We start from the raw sequence: 21501 nt of genomic DNA, 5'->3' as shown, positions 1-21501 counted from the left end.
GAGAGAGCTCTCCCAGCGCTGCAGGTACTCCACCTCCACGAGGGGCACCGCTCACACTGGCGCTTTACAGCGCTGTAACTTGCTGCACTCAGGGGGGTGTTTTTTCACACCCCTGAGCGAGAAAGTTGCAGCACTGTAAAGCACCAGTGTAGCCAAGGCGTAAGAGTTACACCCTCATAATGGTATGCATACACTCCACCTGCAGGGCAGCAGAACAATGACTTTCCTTCAATTGCTAGCCTTCGGCTTTCATTTGCTGTCAGCATCTCCGACTGAACGATCAAGGGGGCGGGAGGGAGAAGAGCAAGTGGTGACTAACAGCAGCACACTGCAGGAACATCTAGTTTAACACCAGCAAATAAGATCCTTCAGAGTTATCCCACCTCCATGTGCATGCCTGTACCAGTGTGTAAACCTAGAGCTCGATTACAGCTTTAAACAAGTAAAGCTCCATGATCACACCTGCACTTAACCCCCAATGTAGACTTGATGGAAGAATGTATCTGTCAACCTAGCTACCATTGCTTGGGGAGGTGGCATTTCCACACTGATGGAAAAACCCCTTCTGTCACTGTAGGTTTCATCTAAGCGACGGGGTTATGCTGGCTATGGTGCCATAGTTTTATGCCACTGTAGTCAACACTACAGGGGCATGGTCTTAAGGAGGTGGCCTACAAGGTGCTCTCCTACCTTCCCCATACCACTTCAGCAATTGATCCCAACTCTACGACACCAGTTTGATTAGCAGTTTCTACCAGGAAATAGAGTAGCAGCTGTGTTAGTCTGTATCTGCAAAAAGAACAGGAGTACTTGTGGCACCTTAGAGACTAACAAATTTATTTGAGCATAAGCTTTCGTGGGCTACAGCCTACTTCATCGGATGCATGTAGTGGAAAATACAGTAGGAAGGTATAGATACACACACACACAACACCCATTGTTTCATGGTGTGTGTGTGTGTGTGTGTGTGTGTGTGTGTGTATATATCTATATCTTCTTACTGTATTTTCCACTACATGCATCCGAAGAAGTGGGCTGTAGCCCACGAAAGCTTATGCTCAAATAAATGTGTTAGTCTCTAAGGTGCCACAAGTACTCTTTCTTTTTACCAGGAAATAGGAACTCTGGATACTGCTGTTGCAACATATACATAGTAAAGGGAAGGTGAAAGGGGGTGGAGTCTGTAAGCAGTCAGCTCTTTGCTATGTGATTAAACAAATCTGGGCAAGATAAATTTGCAGCTAAAGGCTCAACACCCCACCCAGAACAATGAGGCAATAAGTGTGTCAGGTCCCAGAGACAAGACTTAGCACCGTTGAACAAACTGGCTGCCTCAGTCATGAGTCATTGTTGGCAAGAACACCACCTCACTGAATAACACACCGCAACGCAGCCCCTTCTGCCACCATTACATTTTATATTTTCTAACAAGGAAGATGCTTTAAAATTTTGTACACAGCATAGAGCTGGTCACCAGAACCAACCCTTTGACCAAAATCATGTCCTTGGCCAGGCTACAGAGGCACCATGTGACCCTCAAGTCCCCAGTTGGAAAGATTAAGAGGGGAGCTTTACTCATGCAAGATAGTGGAACAAACTCCCCTCCATCTCACTTGATGTGCATTAACTTTAGCACTGTTGGTTTATGGGTTCATCTTTCTAGGCCACCACATCCAGAAGCAAGGCGGATTTCACTCTTCTGTTCAGGATATGGACAATGGGAAGGTCTAATCCCAGATTTACTTTTCTCCACTGTGTTGAGAGAGTACCCAAGACATGATTGATTCCTCAGGGACTGGAAACCACCACAGCTTACACCTGATCATGTCCCCTTGCTGGCTGGCTGGCTGCTAATAACCCCACCAAGTTCAGGCAGGTTCTCTTCTCACTCCATCAGGTACAACGCTTGAGCCCCAGGTAAGGGAAGTAAATCTCCATTAACAGTTCTTAATCAGTCCATTTTTCTGGAGCTGCAGAGCACTTCTCCAAACATGGGATCATATTTGCCAAGATTTATAGAGTCTGGAACTAGGGGTGCTGGAGGAGCTGCTTGAAGCGATTTCCATCATATAGAGAAGGGGTGGCCAATCTGGCTTTTCAGAAGTTAATATGCGGCTCCTTGTATAGGCACCGACTCCAGGGCTGGAGCTACAGGTGCCAACTTTCCAATGTGCTTGGGGGTGCTCATTGCTCAGACAGGCCCTGCCCCCACTCCACCCCCTCCTGTCCCCTCCCCTGAGATTGCTGTGCTCTCGCTCCTCCCCCTCCCCGCCTCCTGCATGCCACGAAACAGCTGATCAGAAGGTGCAGGGAGAGGGGGAGGCGCTGATCGGCGGGGCTGTCAGTGGGCAGGAGGCACTGGGAGAAGCTCATGGGATGCTGCTGATATAGTACTGTGGCTCTTTGACAGTGTACATTGATAAATTCTGGCTCCTTCTCAGGCTCAGGTTGGCCACCCCTGATCTAGAGGGTTTACAGTTTGGTTCAATGGCTTTCAGCACCCCCTCTATACAAATTGTTCCAGCATCCCTGACAAGATTCTTGATTTTTGGACATGGTTAATGGTGAGGATACTTATCTACTCCTGCAGTGGCAAAGTAGGAGATGAGGGCTGCAACAATCCTCTAGGCCTAACAAGGGAAGGTCTTCACTGCACATGTGAAAGTCCCCCATCCCCACATCAGCAAACCAAACGTGTTCTTGAAAAGCACAGTCACTTCTCCACTAAGGCCAGGTCTACACTACCCCCCTAATTCAAACTAAGGTACGCAACTTCAGCTACGTGAATAACGTAGCTGAAGTTCGAAGTACCTTAGTTCGAACTTACCTTGGTCCACACTCGGCAGGCAGGCTACCCGTCGACTCCACGGTACTCCTCTCGCCGAGCTGGAGTACCGCAGTCGACGGCGAGCACTTCCGGGTTCGACTTATCGCGTCCAGACTAGATGCGATAAGTCGAACCCAGAAGTTCGATTGCCAGCCGCTGAACTAGCGGGTAAGTGTAGCCAAGGCCTTAGTGTGAAAATCCAACACTACTGGGGTTTAGATGAATAAGGTTGGCTTGGGGCAACACAACAGGCTGCCAAGCGATTAGGTGAAGTCAGTTTGGACACTGAGTTCTCACAGGTTAGGAACATCATGGGAGCAGCATGTTCAAACCCCAGGAGAACAGATGACCCTCCAAGTGTTCTAGTGACTGATGGAGCAACGTTGGCAGGTATCCCAGGGAGCTGCAACCACCTCTACTCAGAGGGAGGGTGCCATAACATGGGCCTTATGGAGGGGGAAGAGCTGGGGTTCTTAGGGATCCCAATGCCTCCTATATTTTTTCTAAAGAAATTCAAGAGGCTTTGATGCTGCCTTTGCCATCACTTACAACTATGACATGTGAATAGAGGCTTTAAACTGGTAGCTCCTACCTACTCATTTAATGCTGCCACAGCCCTGCACTTAAAGGCGTTGGAGCTGCTTCCATGGCAATCATATAATCAAGAACACTAAACTACAGCTGAACTGGCAGGCAGTGACGCCAGACAGAGAAGTGTGCCCCACTCCATACTCAACTCCCTCCCTTCCCCATCCATCATTCCTAAGACTCTAGAGAACTTTGCTAAAGCCATATTAAAAATGACCATTTATTGAATTATTTTACAAAATATATAGTCCTTTAACAGCTGCCTCTGGGAGGCTGCACCTTTTACCTCACATGGGAGTGAGGGGAAAGAGGCAGCAAGAGAATCAGTGGCCCCAGAAGGAGGGCAGGTTTTACACATGAAGCGGACACTCACGGATGTAACTGACCTGCATGCCCAATCCCCACCAGTCCCTACACTTTAGGCATACCTCCCAACATTTAAAGTAGTCAACACGGGATGAGTTCTGCCTCCAGGGAGTAGGAACTGCTGAGCAAGCCTGCCTCACCCTCACCCTGCTGCGCCATTCAAAGCCCAGCTGCCCAACCCCCCCCCCCATTAGGGGAGCCAGGCCAGGCCAATTCAAAGCAGCACTGACTCCACAGGCAGTGGCCAGGTCAGAGTGCCCGGAGCAAGGAGCCAAGCTGTGTCCATGCTGCTGAGTTCTGTAACTGAGCAGGCACAGAGATGTCAAACTCTCACCTGCAGCCCATTTGGTTTTGGGGGGGGATGCTAAATGGATCAGACAACAAGAAACCAACTTGACCAACGGTGAGGGGGAAAATTCAGCTCAAAGGCAAAGTCTCCTTTACATCCAAAAGGAAGCCAGTATCTTAATGAAGAGAAACCTCACATTAACACTGAAATGCACCCTCTCAGTAAAGGTCACTAATGGAAACCCTCGTGGATCATCAGGTGAGGTGGGTTAACCCTACACCAGATAGGGTGCCCAAATAGCAAGTGTGAAAAATCGAGATGGCGTGAGGTGTAATAGGTGCCTATATAAGACAAAGCCCCGAATATCAGGACTGTCCCTATAAAAATTGGGACATGTGGTCACCCCTACACCAAGTCTACATCTCCAAAGGTGGGGAAAGGGAAAGAACTGGCATGCAGAGAGAAGGACATTTCCAGAACATAGCGCTTCCCTAAAACTGAACCTAACCACCTCCTCACCCAGGACCTAGCTGAAGTGCGCACACTGGCTAATGCCCCAGAAACCTCCAGGGCAAAGAGACAACTGAAAGCATATCCAAGGTGCTACAGACAGAAGGCAGGGCATGGAAGCTCTGCTTCCACATGTACCTCTCCCATGGCACTTCCTTTAGGCACCAGCAAGTGGAGCATGTATTTGTGAATAATTCCCATACATGCCTTTTACTAGTATGACTCTACATACTATTAGAAGGCTATGGCTCTGACTGCACTTCCTCCCAATGGTAGGAAATGGCTTTTTAGAAGCCTGCCTGTGAAGTTAGGTCTGTCCTGTCTAAATGGGCCTGTCCTTGTTCCACATGAGATAGGAACTTGAATCTTGAGGATTTTAAGACTGTTTTGGCAGAGTTTCCCAAGCCTTACTGGCCACCACAACTATGTTTGCAGGACCAATTTCAAACTTGGCTGGCTAACATGGAGAAACTAGTGCAATCAAGGCCTTGCTCTGGAACCATCTCCAATCCATTTAAATGACTCAGGGTTGAGGAAGAAGTTGGACATTCAGATAAACAAAAGGGGTTAACATAAGCAAAACATCTGAGATAAGAGCTCATTCCAAGATAACCAGGCATTTACTGTAACTACTTATTGCCTGCAAATCACTTCATTTCATTCATTAGATATGGTCACACCCTGCTGCCTATGGACTATGTTACCTTCCCAAACTCATCCCAGTGAGCATCATATGGCACTCAAGGACCTCATATTCTGTGTCATTCCCATGAACACAGTCTCCCTTTCTATATACCAGGAGCTTTCCATACAATGCTATTCTTTCTGGCTGCTGCCTGGGAGGCTGTGAGGAAGCGGATGTCTATGGTTTGAATCTGAAAGGGAGCCTGCAAGTACACACTTGGGCTGTGCACATAAGCACAGCATTACGGAACTGATATGCACACATGCCACACCCTCTTATCAATAAGAGCATGGATACAGATTAGTTTTCAATAACTCTGCCTAGTCTCCCCCCCCCTCCCCCCAGTTCACAAGTCAGAGCTCCTAGCTTCAGGCCTGCTGCTCCCCACACACAAGCAGCTGAAGTTCATTCCGAGAACCTCAAACACAAGGCGCCCAGGACGACATTACAGGGTGCCAAGTGGAGACAAGGCCCAGAGGGAAATAATAATAAAAACTTACCGAAAGGGCTCCTTGGGAGTGGAATAAGCTAGGGCAGACAAGTAACTTCCCATCTTCAAGCACTGGATAAACCGGCTCGGTCGCAAATCTGTCCAACTGCCTCTGAACAACTCCACTTGGCCAGCATGGCAGCTGGAAGGACTCACTTCACCTTGTGCTGATTCAGGCTCCTCTCCCCTCTCTGAAACTGCCTAAGGAGTGCCAGGTCTCTCAGCAACTCATTTCTTTTCAGATCTTTCCTGGCTCCCATGGCTGTAACCATCTCCTCCTCAACTCAGCAGCAAACTGCACCCTTGGGTGGGATAGCGTAACCACTAACCTTGCTAAAATTCGGACATTCTTGTGCGGGAGCTGGTAGAGTTTGCAAGAACGAACTGCTGTCAAGTTAGTTTTTCCTTCTTTGGTTCCACCCCCTGAGGGTGGGAGGGGAGGAGGAGTCATCCTTTACAAAAGGAACATGGGTGGTTAGAAGCACCAAGGAAATAGACCCTTTCCACTAGGGGTGGAGCTGTGATCCAGACTCCAGAGAGGTTATGTGACAGACCCACCCTGAAAGGTTTGAAACTTCTGTTACAACAAAAGCCAAGTGTGTGAACACACAGCTCCTCTCGGCACAGTAATGGTACGGATACTGAAGTCAAGCAAGGGCAGAGTCAAATACAGAGAGTTAAGCCTCTGCTTATGTCCGATAAATGCTTATCGCAGTTTCCTAGATCACAGTGGTGTGTGCACGTTCCACCCTTTACAGTCCCTCCAACCTGCTTGTTGATTCTCTGCTGCACAGTGCCCTTCACTCTGAGGAAGGCTAATCTGCCCCCAAAGATACAGCCTCGGCTGCCTCAGAGCAGAAAGAGAAGACCAGGCCCGGCAGTTTAACCCAGCCCAGGATGTCTGAATGGCAGTGCAGGATGTAACATTAAAACAGGTCAAAGATTGGTTAATCTGAGAGCAAACAAGTCACTTGATCCTTGACTTAAACCTGCAACAGCTGCACAGAGAACTGCTTCAGCCTGTTCTGCCTTGTCCATGCCACTGACTGAACAGTGGGCAGAGAGTTCTACTCAGAGCCCTGGTCTACCCAACACAAAGCACTGGTGTTTGTACAGTGCTCTGTTGAGTGGCTAGTCTGTTACACATGCTACTGCTGCTATTAGCCCTCCCATATTTGTGCAGCCAGTAAAACCCGCCATTTTCACCAGAGTCTCAAAACCCAGCCATGCACCAGAGATGAAAGTTCCCAGATTTGCTCCGACTGAAGATCCTCCATTTCACACAGCTGGCACTCTCCTCAATGGAGGCACTGGCTGCAGGTTTGACAGCTGTGGCTGGCATTTCAACTCCACTAGAGAGCCAGGCACCTAGTTTTTGTAATGACAAGATGCAGCTACATTTATGGGAAAAAGGAGCCTGAAACGGTCAGTTTCTCCTACTCAGTTTGATTTTTAACAGACTAAGACAGTGCATAAAGAACCAGGGCTGTAAAGCCTGATCCAGCCATCAATTGTGATGCAGGTCTAATTCCTTCTGACATTTCCGACAGCTTCACTGCAAGCAGCAATGCGGTGAGTCTGTGTCTAGGAATGCACTCCTTTCTCCCACATTCCCCATACATTGTGTGCTGAAAATGGGCCAGTGCTCACATCCCAGTGCCCCCTTACTATCAACGCTACACCACAGAATAAGCGTCACCATGGAAAATTGGAGAGCCCCTCCTCCCATTGCATATCACCTCCTGTCAAAAGCAGTCCCCTTAATGCCGCTGTCATGGGCTGAACCCCCTCCATGGTCGAGTCCACGTGACCCCATAAATCTCAGCTCTTCAGACTGGACCTCTGAAGATTGATCCAGAGATGTGATAAGGAGCCTACTAGTCTGTGAAAGAAGCCAGCAGATAAAACCCAACTTCAAAGTAATAAAAGCCACCCAGGCAGCTAAGAAACTGGAAAGATTTTTGTCTAGGGTTTCCTTAAAGCCAAGGGACTTCAATCTTCTGTTTAAACAGGAAACATTTTATCAAGAAGATAATTCTACTTTTGAAACAAGTCCTAGCCATCAGGCAGCAGCAATTACTCTCCACCCACAGAATTCTGTGAACAGAGTTACTTCCCTTCTCAATTGTTTTATCACTCAATTATGAACATTATAGCTCTGATAAAAGGGTTTCTCTCAAAGAGGTGCTAATTGTTTATTATGTGTCTCAGGTTTTAGACCTGAACTCCTGGCTAGAACCACTAATCTTCCCCAGGTAATTTTGCAGATACCACTAATCTCTGCTGGACAAACAAGTTGCATTAAAGGTGAGAACATACAAGAGTCAAGAAATTCCAAAGTTAACATTCCCACAGCTAAATTAGGTGGGCCACCATGCATTGTGGGGTTTTGTGGCAGGGGCCAACATTTCCAGTTTGTGCATTTTTGAAGTCTAAAAAAAAAATACAAGACTATTTAAGACCCTAAATAATTCATATAGGTGGCCTTAGAGCATGTGTTTGCAAATTAAAAATTGTATCTTTTTGTCTGGTTTTGACAGGTTGTCATGAATTCTGTGTTTCTCCTGCAAGATTTGGGGACAGAATGCACTAACAAACTTGCCACAACAGGGGCTGCTTTCTTTATAATGTTTTTAGACATTTGACATTAACTGTTGCAAGAGAAACAAAGAAGCCTGAACTCTGGCCTTGACAGGTAAAAGGAAAACTTCCATTCACAAATTAATTCCATCTTAAAATCACTTTCCAGTCTCCCCACTGGTTCATTTTAGATTTAGGAACTCAAGCAGATTTTTATATTTCAGAGGTGGGTTTTTTTTTTTTTTTTGCAATTTTAACACTGCAAAATAACGGTCTTGGTGTATTTAAAGCAAGCTGTATACAGAATCCCAGGGGCTCTGAATGGCAAGGGTTACATGCTGCACATTCTCAAATGCTCTGGTTTTTAAAGTGGCACTTTAGATGCCAGGGGTGGTAGTGAACCAGGCATGGACTGAGACGCCTCAGCACTTCCACCAGCCTATAAGATATGCAGATCACTGTCCATGTACAGAGGGGCTCTTCAGTTCATTCATGGGACTGGTAGAAACTGGGGGAGGAGGAGCTCTGAGCAGGCTTGGCATCTACTGGGCAAATGGGAAGGCTGTAGTGTGCCCTTTTTTCCTTGTCCTGGAGGCACTCCAAGTATCTTGATGCAGACCCAATGCCTCCTTATACTTCCAAGGCATTTACAACACAAGATGTGGCTATCAGAGGTCATATGGTATCATGGAAAGTCCGATCACAGTGATCAGCTATTGAAATATTTCAATATGTATCTGAGTGAAACTCCTGCAAGCAGCCATACCTCTCAAACTGTACAAAAAACGGGAGTGAAGTACTGCACGTTTACTATGTTATTGCCTATCGCTTCTAACTTTAAACCGTAACAGTGACAGCTCCTCATAGGGGTACACAGATAAGCACGATGCTCTAAGAATGAGCATCTGAAATAAGCAGCAACAGATGGATTTCCCTCGTCACCACCACCACTCACTTGCCCAACTCAAAAAGACTTAAAAGCTTCCTGAATGTATTTATCTGTAAGCTAAGAAGCAAGCAAGAGAAAAATCTGTAATTGTCTATTAGATATGTTTCTGGGAACAGGAACATCTCTTTTGTAAACAGTGCACATCTCTAGTAACAAAATGTGCACTAACACCACTGCCCTCATGCTTCAGAGGCTTCCCAACCCATAGCTTTTGTCTATTTAGATTAAATTTTGCAAGCAACCGTTGTTTGTAAACCACCGTGCACACTTCGGGCACAGTGAGTAATGACTGATAATGCCCTGGAAGACAACCTGAAAGTAAAAGCTCAGAATGGAATATCCAACTCTACCTTATATAGAGTGGCCACTGAGATCCTGCAGCAGCTACACCCTCCCTGAGGAATTCTAACTATTCAGAAGACAGACCACCTGCAAAGTGCTTCATTGTTTTTTTTGAACCCCAATGAAAATTCAGGGCGACCTGTGGGCAAACGAGCACTTAAGGAACGGTTTCTCTCTAAATCCGATAGCCAGAGTGAGATTCAACAGCTAACCACCCCATCCACTGCAGAGACATCTCTAAAGAGAGACTCCCATGAGGCTGAGTGGATAAAGCATTGACCTTTCAACCCTGGAACTCTATCAGGTGCTTACTGTAACTGCCAGAATATGCGCATGGAGTGGGGGCAGGAGGGGAGAAGAGAAGCAGAAGGATAAGAAGCGGGTAGAGATGAAAAATGATGCATTTTGTAACTGCCTTTCATTACAAGGGACATGATAAATCTCAGCCCCAAATGTATCTGCATGATACATGTGCATGCGCACACAAACCCGGCAGTATTCACAAGCAAACAGTGAAAAGAAAGCCAGAGAAAGTGTTAGATATCTGTCCCACGGTTTAAACTGCACTGCTATAGTCTTTAGTTTGAATCTTTATCGCACAAAATGTAGCACATTACCCTTGGAACCATCTGAAATCCTAATCCTGTCCACACAGAATTAAAATAAATAAATAAAATAAATACATCTATTTGACCACTTGTCAGTGGAGGGTAAGCAGATTTTCTTGGAAAGTGTGGAGTCCTAAGTCAATTTCTGCTAAATTTAAGCACCCACTTAAATAAAGTTTCTTCAGAACCTATTCTGCTGCTCAGAGCTTTCCCCAATGCAGAGTGAAATAAGACCAGTCAGTTCACTTTTGCCATTCAGAATCCTATCAAGAATGTTGCAACTTTACACTGCTCCATGGGATAGCTATGAAGTACAATGGAGGCATGCACCAGACTACTCAAAAAGTGAGGTTGCAATACAACACTACCCCTTCAGCATGGTCACAGAGGTGTGCTGCTGTCCCCCCTAGTAGACAGCATTAAGATATGGACACAGTTGTGACAAAGCCGTACTAGGAGCTTTCACCTGCACCCTGAACTTTCTTGAAGGAAGAGAGTCAGAGACTACAGCACTCTGCATCCTTTATCACAACTGTTATCTCTTTTAAACCACAGAACTCATTTCAGATGGCCAGCTCACCACATTCCCTCACCTCTGCCCCCCATTTCTGATCACCCACCACTCTCATTCAAACACTCGCAATATCCCTCTGGCAAACTTAATTGTTTATACAGAAAAGCGAGATCAGCGACATATTTTCAGCCAGGAACAAGGAAGAGAAACTAGCATCAAGTAACCGGCACAGGCCGTCAGAAGCCTGATGTTTTATCCACTGTTGATCAGAGGGTAAGCCATCCACCTTAAAGCCATACCATGGAATAAAGTCACTCTGAAGGCAACAGAACTTGTGTCCCTACGTTGCTAGAGCAGGAAGTTCAATTATGCCCAGACACTCAGATTTTCCTTCCAGTAATCCTATTGATAAAAATTCAGACATAAGCATCAGCAAGAAGGGGACACAACCATGTCTATTCAGACACTCCTGAAATCTAAAGGAAAGCCTGACAAATGGAAACCTGGGCAAGACCCCATGTGGCCATTGCCCCTGGGACTGAATCTCAGTGGTGGCTGGGAACATCTGGAAGCAAAAACAGGTCATAGACTCATAGACTTTAAGGTCAGAAGGGACCATTATGATCATCTGGTCTGACCCCCTGCATGCTGCAGGCCACAAAGCCGTCCCTACCCCTTCCCTTGACTCTGCTGTTGAAGTCCCCAAATCCTGTGGCTTAGTGACTTCAATTGGCAGAGAACCCTCCTGCTAGCGATCCCTGCCCCATGCTGCGGAGGAAGGCGAAAAACCTCCAGGGCCTCTGCCAATCTACCCTGGAGGAAAATTCCTTCCCGACCCCAAATATGGCGATCAGTAAAACCCCGAGCATGTAGGCAAGAGTCTCCAGCCTGACCCTCATTAGCCATTATACTATTTACCTGCCATGGCTCAGTATTCCTTTGGCTAAAATCATGTTTTTCCATTAAACCATTCCCTCCATAAACTTATCTAACTTAATCTTAAAACCAAACAGGTCCTTCGCCCCCACCATTTCCCTCGGAAGGCTGTTCCAATATTTCACCCCTCTGACAGTCAGAAACCTTCGTCTAATTTCAAGCCTAAACTTCCCCACGGCCAGTTTATATCCATTCGTTCTCGTGTCCACATTAGTACTTAGCTGGAATAATTCCTCTCCCTCCCTGGTATTTATTCCTCTGATATATTTGAAGAGAGCAATCATATCCCCCCTTAGCCTTCTTTTGGTTAGGCTAAACAAACCGAGCTCCTCGAGTCTCCTTTCATACGACAGGTTTTCCATTCCTCTGATCATCCTAGTGGCCCTTCTCTGTACCCGTTCCAGTTTGAGTTCATCTTTTTTAAACATGGGAGACCAGAACTGCACACAGTACTCCAAATGAGGTCTCACCAGCGCCAAAGGCATATTTAGAGTGGACAGATGCCTCTCCTAAAGAATATCAGCAAATAACTCAGTAGGTTCAAGCCAAAGCACTAGCTAGTCAACAGACACAATTTAAGATGTCCAAGGTACATATCAAATAGGAATTTATCACTTTCCTCTCCAGCCATACCTAAAGAAGATACAGAATCTACGGACACAGCCTGTGCATGCTATTCAAGAAAGGAGGGAAGTGACAGAAAGAGTTTAAATCCTCAGAGATGCACATGCGTCAGCAGCTACCAGCTTGAAGTGTGATCAGAAGGCTAGCCTGACTGAGGATAAACAAAGCTAACAGGCCTGGAGAGGTGCCAATCTGCATGATGGAAATTATGTGCCAGGCGAAAAAGTCAGCTAATCCACAGGAAGCCTGTAAACAACACTCCACAAGAGCTGCCGGAACTCTCAGCTACCAGAGGCTTCCTACCAGTAAAGGCCTTTTAAAGTTTGGCATTGGGATATTAAGCACAAGATTAGAGACATGCTGAGCTACAGAGCGAGAGGAGAAAGGGCGAGTCAGTCAATTAAACCTGGAATTTGTTGTTTTAGTGCACAGCCCCACCCTGGAACAAGAAGAAAGGGAATGGCAGTTTCCTTGACTGTAGTTTCTCACAGTGTAGCCTAGTTCAGCACAGTAGCTTAATCGAGTATTGTAGCCAGTCAAGGGCACAAGGCAGTAAGGGAAGCACAACATCAGTTAGACTCAGCGATTTGATGCATGTCACAGGACAGGAGAGTTTGGCATCTTTTGCTGGCATGGTCTGATTAGACTCTTCACTAGGAAATCAAGCTAGTGCACAGCACTACATCCTGCCCTTACTCAGACTTGCACAGCGCCACTGAAGGTCATGCAGGCTGCGCAGGTGTCACTAAGGGCAGGATTTGACTGTCTCCATCAGCCCATTACGAAGAGTCCATGTAGTTCACATCCTATCCTCAGGTCCATTTGCTACGACACCACTTGAGAGCTGCCCCACACCTTGTGTAGTAGCCTGAAAGGTCACATAGCAAAAAGCACTTAGACAAGTGTAAACTAAAACCTGTATTCAAAGTTAATTTATTCTAACAGAGCCCTACAGGCATCAGTTAGGGAAGTCTTCGCTTTGTGATGGTGCTCTGGTCTGTCATGCACATCTGAGTTTGACAAGTTGGCAGGGGCTGGGGGAGAGGAAGACTGAGTGCTTAACCCCCAGGTTGTTTTTGAGTGTGGACAAGAGAAGACTAGAGTTCTGTGATGTTTATTGTCCCATACTCTTTGACTGGTCATTGTCAAATACCCTAGCACTGAAGAGCCAGAGTTCAGTGGTATAAAGTATTAGTTTCCAGTATTTGCAAACTGGGAGATTATTTAGATTAACGTCTCTTATGATCTGCCAGACCTAGAAACATTTTGCCAGCCCAATGTGTTTTTTTAAGACACCAGTAACCAGAATGTAGGATCTTTACTTTAAAAAAAACACAGGACAGTAAACACTTCTCCTGACACATCACCCACCTCCCAAACCCCTCTTTCCCTGGGCACAGACAAAATAAGCAAGGGTGAAAGGATAAAGCCAAATGAAAGCCAAAACCTTAAGAGACTGATCAACAGCTGTTATACAACTGCTACTCATAGTGGAGTCAGCAGAAGCTGCATGTGTTCAGAATCAGGACCCCTTAAAAAAAGGCAACTAATGTAGCAAGAATTGGATAAATTGCTCACGGAACAGATTACATGCATGAAATCCTGCTGCCAAGAGGAGAGGATTTCAAAGGCCTCTTCACTCTCTGCTGCTAGCAATGTGGTCAGAGGAGATTATGGCAAGTTGTAGATCTAAATAGCTTGACAGGGAGAAAGTATGTTTGGGGAACTCAAAACCTTCCTGCGCATCAGCACCTCTCCCGCCAATCCTCAATAGCTCCCTCAAGCCATACACATATGGCAAAGAGAACCACGGTTACTCAAACTGCTTCAACCTAGTTCAGTGGGCACTATCTTGGGATGTAGCTGAAGAGAAATATGCAGCATCTCACCTATCTGCTATCACCACTAAATCAGAGCTTTCATTTTTATTTTAATCTTTGTGTGTTGTGTAAGCACCACTTCTCCAGATTGTTTCAAACGGCTATTCAAATTGCAATCTAGTTTCAAAGTGCTATGCCAGCATTAGAATATGGTAGTGAGCAGGAGCACATGATCATTCTGTAAGATTTTCCTGAGTAGGCATAAAGGTGGCAGTAAAATAGTGCAGCCAGTTTAAACCCTGTAAGTGTTAATACTCAGCATACAGGCTAACACATTGGTGGATGAACACATGGAAAAAGTAATGTCTAAAAACAGGCTAGATTTAACGTACCGGAAGCAAGAGCTGTGCCAAGCTTCATTAACAGTCCTGTACAGTCGTTGACCAGCTGGAATGCTGTCCCCACAGCCCAGACATCTCCAGACCTCTTCACCTACACACGAAAAGCAGAGGGTTATTAGAATAGCTACCAAACAGCATAAGCTCTCTTCATGCTATCAGGCAAGAATTCCCAAAATCTCTGTTAGGACAATCCTTGAGTTACATGTTCAATGTCAACTCCTCCAGGGCTAGAAAAGTAAAAGCCAGTGCCACTATCCGACACCCAACTCTAGAAAATGGGGGGCATTTCCAACTGGAACCTTAAAACACTTGTGCACATTTTTGTCCAAAGACATGTATGCCTCACTACAATGGCCATCAGTGTCATTGTGCCCTGCAGTATAAAGCAGGACTCTCAGCAAAATAAATCAAGCAGTCACACTTGGTTGCCTTTCTCCCATGCACAAAGATTACAAGGACAAACTAGTTCAGTATTTCAGCTATTACTCAGAAGCATTATATGCTAGGCTAGTATAGAAGTCAAGCTAGCATTTGCCCCATGCTAATGACTCAGAAGATTTACAGCATCTCATCTAATTAACTGGATTTCCTAGGAAAAAGAGAGGGCGATAAGGGAGAATAAAAAGAGGTTTGTTTAAAAGAGGATAACCTTGACTGCCAGTCAGCTCACTTGTTACCATAAAGACAAAATGGTTGAGGTAATATATTATTGGACCAACCTCTGTTGGTGAAAGACAAGTTTTCGAGCCTACACAGAGTTCTTCTTCAGGAAGAGACATTGGTCTCTTTCACCAACAGAAGTTGGTCCAATAAAAGATATTACCTCACCAATCCCGTGTCTCTAATATCCTGGGACCAACAGAGGTACATCATTACTACAAGCATTTATGCGGCCTAAAGACAATTCCAATTGAAAGCGGCAGCTGGGTTTTGGAAAAGATGAACAAATCCTATAGGTTTCCTGGGGTTACCGACCCTTCAGAAGCAACTAGAGACTGGCAGAAGGATTTTAAGGCCTTCACTAGAATAGACATGATGATATGACAAGTTCCCGAGTTTACAAGCTTGGACAACAAAAGGATTTTAAGGATGGGGGAAGAGTGTGCTTGGCATACAAGGACAGACTACTTCAAGTGTAGAGGGCAGCATGGCAGAGTCATGAAGCTAGGACTAAAGGAAACTAAGGAGGAGTTGGTGGGGGAGGCTCTGAGGCCAGACTATATGATCATGATGGTCCCTTCTGGCCTGAAAGTCTATCCATCTACGAGGCACAAAGAGAGGATTAGGAAGTGAGAGCAAAGTTTAGGTGGTGTCAAGAGTGTGGAAAGACATGTCACATAGCGGGGCAGTTGTCAAAATGCACCTTTTTTCTACTCAAAGTTTTGTTCAATTGAGGTTGCATGGAAATGATATGATAAAAGAAGGAACTCAACACTCATTAACCAAGCATTCATCTAAAAGGCCAGACTTCCAATTTATGAGCAGCCAGTTTTCAGAGAACAGGAAAACCTGACAGAAGCTCAGTCAACCCACCACCACCACCACCACCACCTCCCCGAGCCACATGTAACAAGACTTGGCTCCTGTTCGGGGTCACCTGCTAGCACTGAGTGTCTGCAGCAAATTAGAACTGGGCAGGGTACAGCACTGACATATGCAATGGCTCCTTGGGGAGCAAAAGCCATTTCCAAATGTCTTTCCGGTTACCACCCTCTGTGCATTCATAAAGAGTGGCCAAGGGAGCCAGAGTTTCTGCTCAGTGTGTTAATTTTTCTGAGGCTCTCATGAACTGCAGGTTCCTTGTTTGCTCAAGATGCAGAAGCAAACATTACACTCAGGAACCCGCAGGCCCAGATTCTGCATTAATCACCTCTGATGAACTCAGAAGGCTAGAAACTAGGATGCACATCCATCTATTTACAGGTTTTGTTTTCCAAGTCTTCAGGATACTACATTTGAGACACAGATCCTGGGCATAAGAACACAAACACCACAGGGTTTCTACTCTTCACTAGAAAGCTTGGAAAGGAAGAAATTTAATGCCTGAAATCCAGCCTTCACATGCTTAGGTAACCAGACCAAGCAGAACAGAGCTCCTACGTTACTTTTCTCCTCAGGTATGACCAGCAGACACACTCCATTGTCCAATGCTGATAGGAAAACACACTGGTATGTTTCAGGATTCACAACTGAAGTCTCTTTTCAAAACAACCCCAGATATCACAAGAAGCCAGGTTTATTGCCTCATCTTGTCATTTCTTTGCCTGGTTCTCCAACATCAAGATTTGGGATGGAGATGAAGTTGCTAGATCAAACTCAATCTCCACAACAACCCATGCACATTGAGAAACACTTGTCTAGAACAAGAATGCAAAAAGGGAAGACTATATTTAGCCATTAAATAGCTCTTCAGAGTTTGAAAGCACTGTATGATCGGCTAGCCAACTCCTGTATGATGGAGAAACTGAGGCACAAAGACAGGAAATCACTTGCACAAGGCCATAGAGCAAAGCAGTGCAGAACTGAGAGGAGAACCCACAGTTCCTGGCTATTTCCCAACATATTCTGTCTACAGAACTATGCTGCACCACCCAAAATGCTGAAGGAAATCACTTTAAAAGAGTTACATTAACCCAGATGCCATGAGAGCAGGGCCTAAACTGACATTTTGAATGATAGCATCACTCAGTGAGCCCAGATGCCACACCAAGCAGCACGCTTCAGATCACTGAATAAACTGCTTCAGGGTCAAGCCTTTGGTGATCCTCTTGCCCAGCTGCAATTAAGCTAAAGGCTCCCTTGTCTTTAAATGCTTGTGATGAGTGGGCCTGCTGTAACTACTCCCTCTCAGCACCATTAGATGGTTCATGTCAGTGAAATTTTAAAAAGACAATCCAAACACTATAGCAGTGATTGGGAGTTTGCATTTTCAGTGTCCCAACTTTCCTTTATGCTTTGAAGAACTAGTCTCTATTACCTTGGTGCCACACTGCCTGGGAGATCCCACCTCAGGGTACTGTTCAAAAGGATGATTAGAAGCACAAAAGCAGGAGCATGACACTGGGCTCCATTCCCTTAACAGTGTCAGCACTAGAAACCTCCAACACCTCAATAGCTGCACTCCTGGAAACAGAGTGGCAGTGGGGATTATGAAGGAGACTGAACTGTTCCAATTTACTCAGCCTGATATGCTTTCTTAGGAAAAACTATGGCCCTCTTTAGTGAGTCCATACTGGACGAGGCAGCTCAATTGCAGCCTTGCTCTTTGGATCACATCTAACAGCTAGGGAATTTTCAATCACCAGAAAGGATTCACCAGATATGAGAAGCCAATCTAACCTACCATGGACCTCTAGGCATAGTGCATTCTGCACACCTCAGATGAAAAGGTCAACAACTTGCTTATCAAGGACCATGAACAAAGAATCTGTGCATTCATGACAGCTCAAGAGCTAACAGTTAGTTTCTACTGCACCATGTGGTAGCAGATGAGTAGAGTCATCCTGACAACCTATGTCAAAGAGAGAACCTGGAAGAGTAGAAAAGGCAGGGCACCACAATGGGAGAGGAGCCAAGACGAGAAGAAAAACCTGATTCTATAAACCATTAATTAGACTTCAATGATGATTAATGTTTGCTCTAGGTACTCTCCTCAGTATTTAGGATAATCTTTCATTGAAGAACATCTCTCTTTAAGTCGCTTAGGGCTTTTCTAAATATTAACAGATATTTAACTCAGTTTCCTGGTCTCATCCTCAGCATTCATAATGAGACAGGAAGCTGCAAGGGATAGGAAGTCACGAGTCTCTCACCCCCAGTGCAGAGATCAATATATGTACACGTATCTAAGTAACTCAAGCCACAAACAAGACCCACCCTAACAAAAAAAGGTTTGCTAGTTTAGGTGACACTGTCCATACAAATTGCGTCAAGCTCATCTAAACTACAAATGTATCAAATAATAAATTCTTCCTCCACTTACCTGTTGCTCACTACCATAAGCTGCTTTACCCCTCTCTGCTACTTAGAATATAGGACTCCAGTTGACCTTATTCATAGACACCATGTTGATTTAAAATCCAAGAGAAAGATGCAGAAGGCCACAGCCTCTGTCTGCTTCATTCACTTGAAGTAGGAATGTGTGTTTCAGTTTCCAATAAGCCTGATGCATGTTCCATAGTAAAGGGTGAGTCCCTGAACCCATGTGCCTGAGAAGTTACACATGAGGACAAGGAGCAAAACCATTCAGCTTTCCAAAAAGTGTAAGTAAAAAATGCAATAGGTGAACTAGTTCTGGACTTCCTGTTGGATAAAATAGTCTCTGTGCATAAGATACATATTCTTTACATCCAGCTCTCTCTATTTAGTGCCATAAGCATACCATGTACTGTACAAAACAGAGCCTTTGTTCCAATGAGTTACCACACTGTTGTTAGTTAACAGTGACTGACAGTCATCCAAAAGGCTCAAACAGGACTTTACAAATTCACCCAAGTTCTCAATAATCACCTCACTTGCTAGGTAATGTTAAACACCTGTTGCATTGCAGTGGCAAGACTACACAACAGTTTAGGAAAGCAAGTGAAAAATTCTGTATTCAGCTGAAGCGATCCCTTGTTGGCTTAGGTATCCAGGAGAAACAGTGAGGATGAAAAAGACAACAGAAGTATGTAATCAACAAAGAAGGTCATTCAACTCAAATTCCCCCAGGACAACAAGAATGCTCCTGGGTGAAGGAGCAAAGGAAGTGCCTCATTGCTTAGCAGTGTACCCTCTGCAGATAATCTGTAAGGCTAACCCTCAACTAGAAAGATGGTAGCTGCAATGGAATATCTCAAAGTGAGGGGAGTATAAAGCTTGAGTGGAACCTCAACAACAAAGGACCCCATTGGGATTTTGCATGTCTGGGAATGCAAGTCTCTGCGTAAAGTGAAATCAGACATAATAAAAGACCACAACTGAGTGCCAAAAACAGATTAGTCTGGATGCTTACACAGAGAAAGAACAGCCACTTTTGTGGAGCACTGGGACAGGAAGGCAATTCACAATGTGAGTCACTACTGAATTCTACTCCCTTTCCTTCAAGCTTTCTGTATGACTGCCAGGCCAACATATCTACAACAGATCTGTCTGTATGCCCAGAAGGACACTATGCCTGCAGGACAGGTTGGAAAATTCTGCTGAAATTTTCACTAAAGCTTCAAAAAACTGTTATAGGTCAATATTTAAAACCAAGAGGGAACTGCAATAGCCAATGAAAGAAATGATAAAGATTCAACAGCAATTTTACATTACCAAGTGAGATATTTACATAGTCTTTCAGCAGAAGTAACATTGTGCAAATTAAGCCTCAAGTTGATGCCCAGGTTCCACTGCCCAGAAAAGGATGCAAGAGACTGGAGAATATAAAAATATTCTCAGTCTCCACCAATGGAGAGGGGCAGGGTCACTCTGAACTCACATGTCAGCAATGATATGTGCAGCAGTTAAAGGAGCTGCACACCCAGCCTTTAGCTGGGTCATTATTAGGCACAAACTTATAAGTGACTTCTTGATACCATGCATCCACTTCTGTGCCCTGCTGTTCTGCACTCAGCAGGCAATTCACAGTCTCTCCCACTCACCCAGATCAGTGTGCCAGTGATGAAAAAAAAAGCAAAAACGTATGGCCCTACACTCATACAGATGGCTTGGCTGGCCCCGGCCTAGAGATGTGTGGAGACTACAGGGAGAATGTGAGCGGAGAGGCTATACCAGGACTCCAGGGAAAGGGCTATACCCTGACTAGAGGGGGAGAGGAGGGGGCTGTGCCAGGACTCCAGGGAAGGAGTATGGGAAGAGCTATACCCTGACTATAGGGGGATTTGAGGGGAGGGGGCTGTGCCAGGACTCTAGGGGAAGGGCTATACCCTGACTAGAGGGGGAGGGGAGGGGGCTGTGCCAGGACTCCAGGGGAAGGGCTATACCCTGACTAGAGGGAGAGGGGAGGGGGCTGTGCCAGGACTCCAGGGGAAGGGCTATACCCTGACTAGAGGGGGAGGGGAGAGGCTGTGCCAGAGTCCCAGGCGAGAAGGACTATGCCACGACCCTAGGGGAGGGGGCTGTAGCAGGGGCATTGGGGGAGTAAAAAGAGTCTCAGGGGGCAGAGCACCGGCCCCAGCTCCCCGCTAGCTCCTGTTGCGAGCAGCCGCAGGCAGCACCTGTCCCCGCTGGGCGGGCCTGGCACGCAGAGCGCTTCGCCGCCCGCGGCAGCCCAGCCGGTGATGGAGCCGAGCCCTGCAACGGCCGGGGCCAGCAGAGCCGGGCACCCCCAGCCCGAGGGCGGGGCGCGGGGCCTGGGCAGCGCAGAGACCGGAACTCACCCCCCCACAGCCCCTCACCTGGCGGCCCCTCCATCACCCGGCCGGGCTCGCTCCCCTCAGTGCGGCGCGCGGCCAAAGCGCCCCCACGCCTCCACCAGGTCTCCAGACCTCGCCCGCACATGTGACGTCAGCCTCTACGGAGTGCGGGGTGGGTCATACCGCACCTGGCCCAGGGGGCCTACAACGCCCGCCCCAGGGCAAATACCGTACCGCCCCTTCCCTGCCGCGGGCCAATCACAGCCACGCCCACCTCTGGAAGCTCCGCTTCTTTATGGTCACAGGCCGATCCCCGACCTACCCATTGATAAGAACCCCGCCACTTCCGCACCACAGCCCGCCCCCTTTTCGGGTATGGGCCAATCACAGCTCGGCTCCGCCCACTCCCACCTCCTCCCTAACGCCACACGTGCTAAACCAGCTGGGAGATTTGGGGCGGGACGTGGCTGCATCCTACAGCCGCTGCTCTTGCTGCGTGAGCCAGGGCAACTGTAAAGGGGAGAAAGTAAAGCAGCCGATAGAATCGAGCCCCCGGCTCCAGCCCTACTCCCATTTTAACCTCATTCCCAAGATGTGCCAGACCCCCTACTTACTCCATCTCCTGGCACCACAA

The 21501-nt window shown here is 46.4% G+C and overlaps 1 protein-coding gene across 4 annotated transcripts in view; it reads right to left on the bottom strand.

The window, feature by feature from the left end:
- LIMK2 (LIM domain kinase 2) overlaps positions 1-21212 on the bottom strand; it is a 43350-nt gene extending 22138 nt beyond the window's left edge. Inside the window, exons 1-2 of one of the 4 annotated variants that reach the window (XM_042841652.2) lie at positions 21142-21212; positions 14521-14620 (exon numbers count right to left, since the gene is read on the bottom strand). Coding sequence is in view for 2 of the 4 variants with exons in the window: in XM_005288657.4 (XP_005288714.2) it covers positions 14521-14620; positions 20910-21012 (203 nt within the window). In the remaining 2 variants the exon portion in view is untranslated. The other 3 variants (XM_005288657.4, XM_065567855.1, XM_005288658.4) reach the window with 3 other exon arrangements.
- Positions 21213-21501: the final 289 nt, after the last annotated feature.

This window comes from Chrysemys picta, chromosome 15, assembly GCF_011386835.1.
Source record: "Chrysemys picta bellii isolate R12L10 chromosome 15, ASM1138683v2, whole genome shotgun sequence".
Taxonomy (NCBI): domain Eukaryota; kingdom Metazoa; phylum Chordata; order Testudines; family Emydidae; genus Chrysemys; species Chrysemys picta.
The sequence above is the reverse complement of the archived record's forward strand: the minus strand, read 5'-3'. Positions and strand labels throughout refer to the sequence as shown.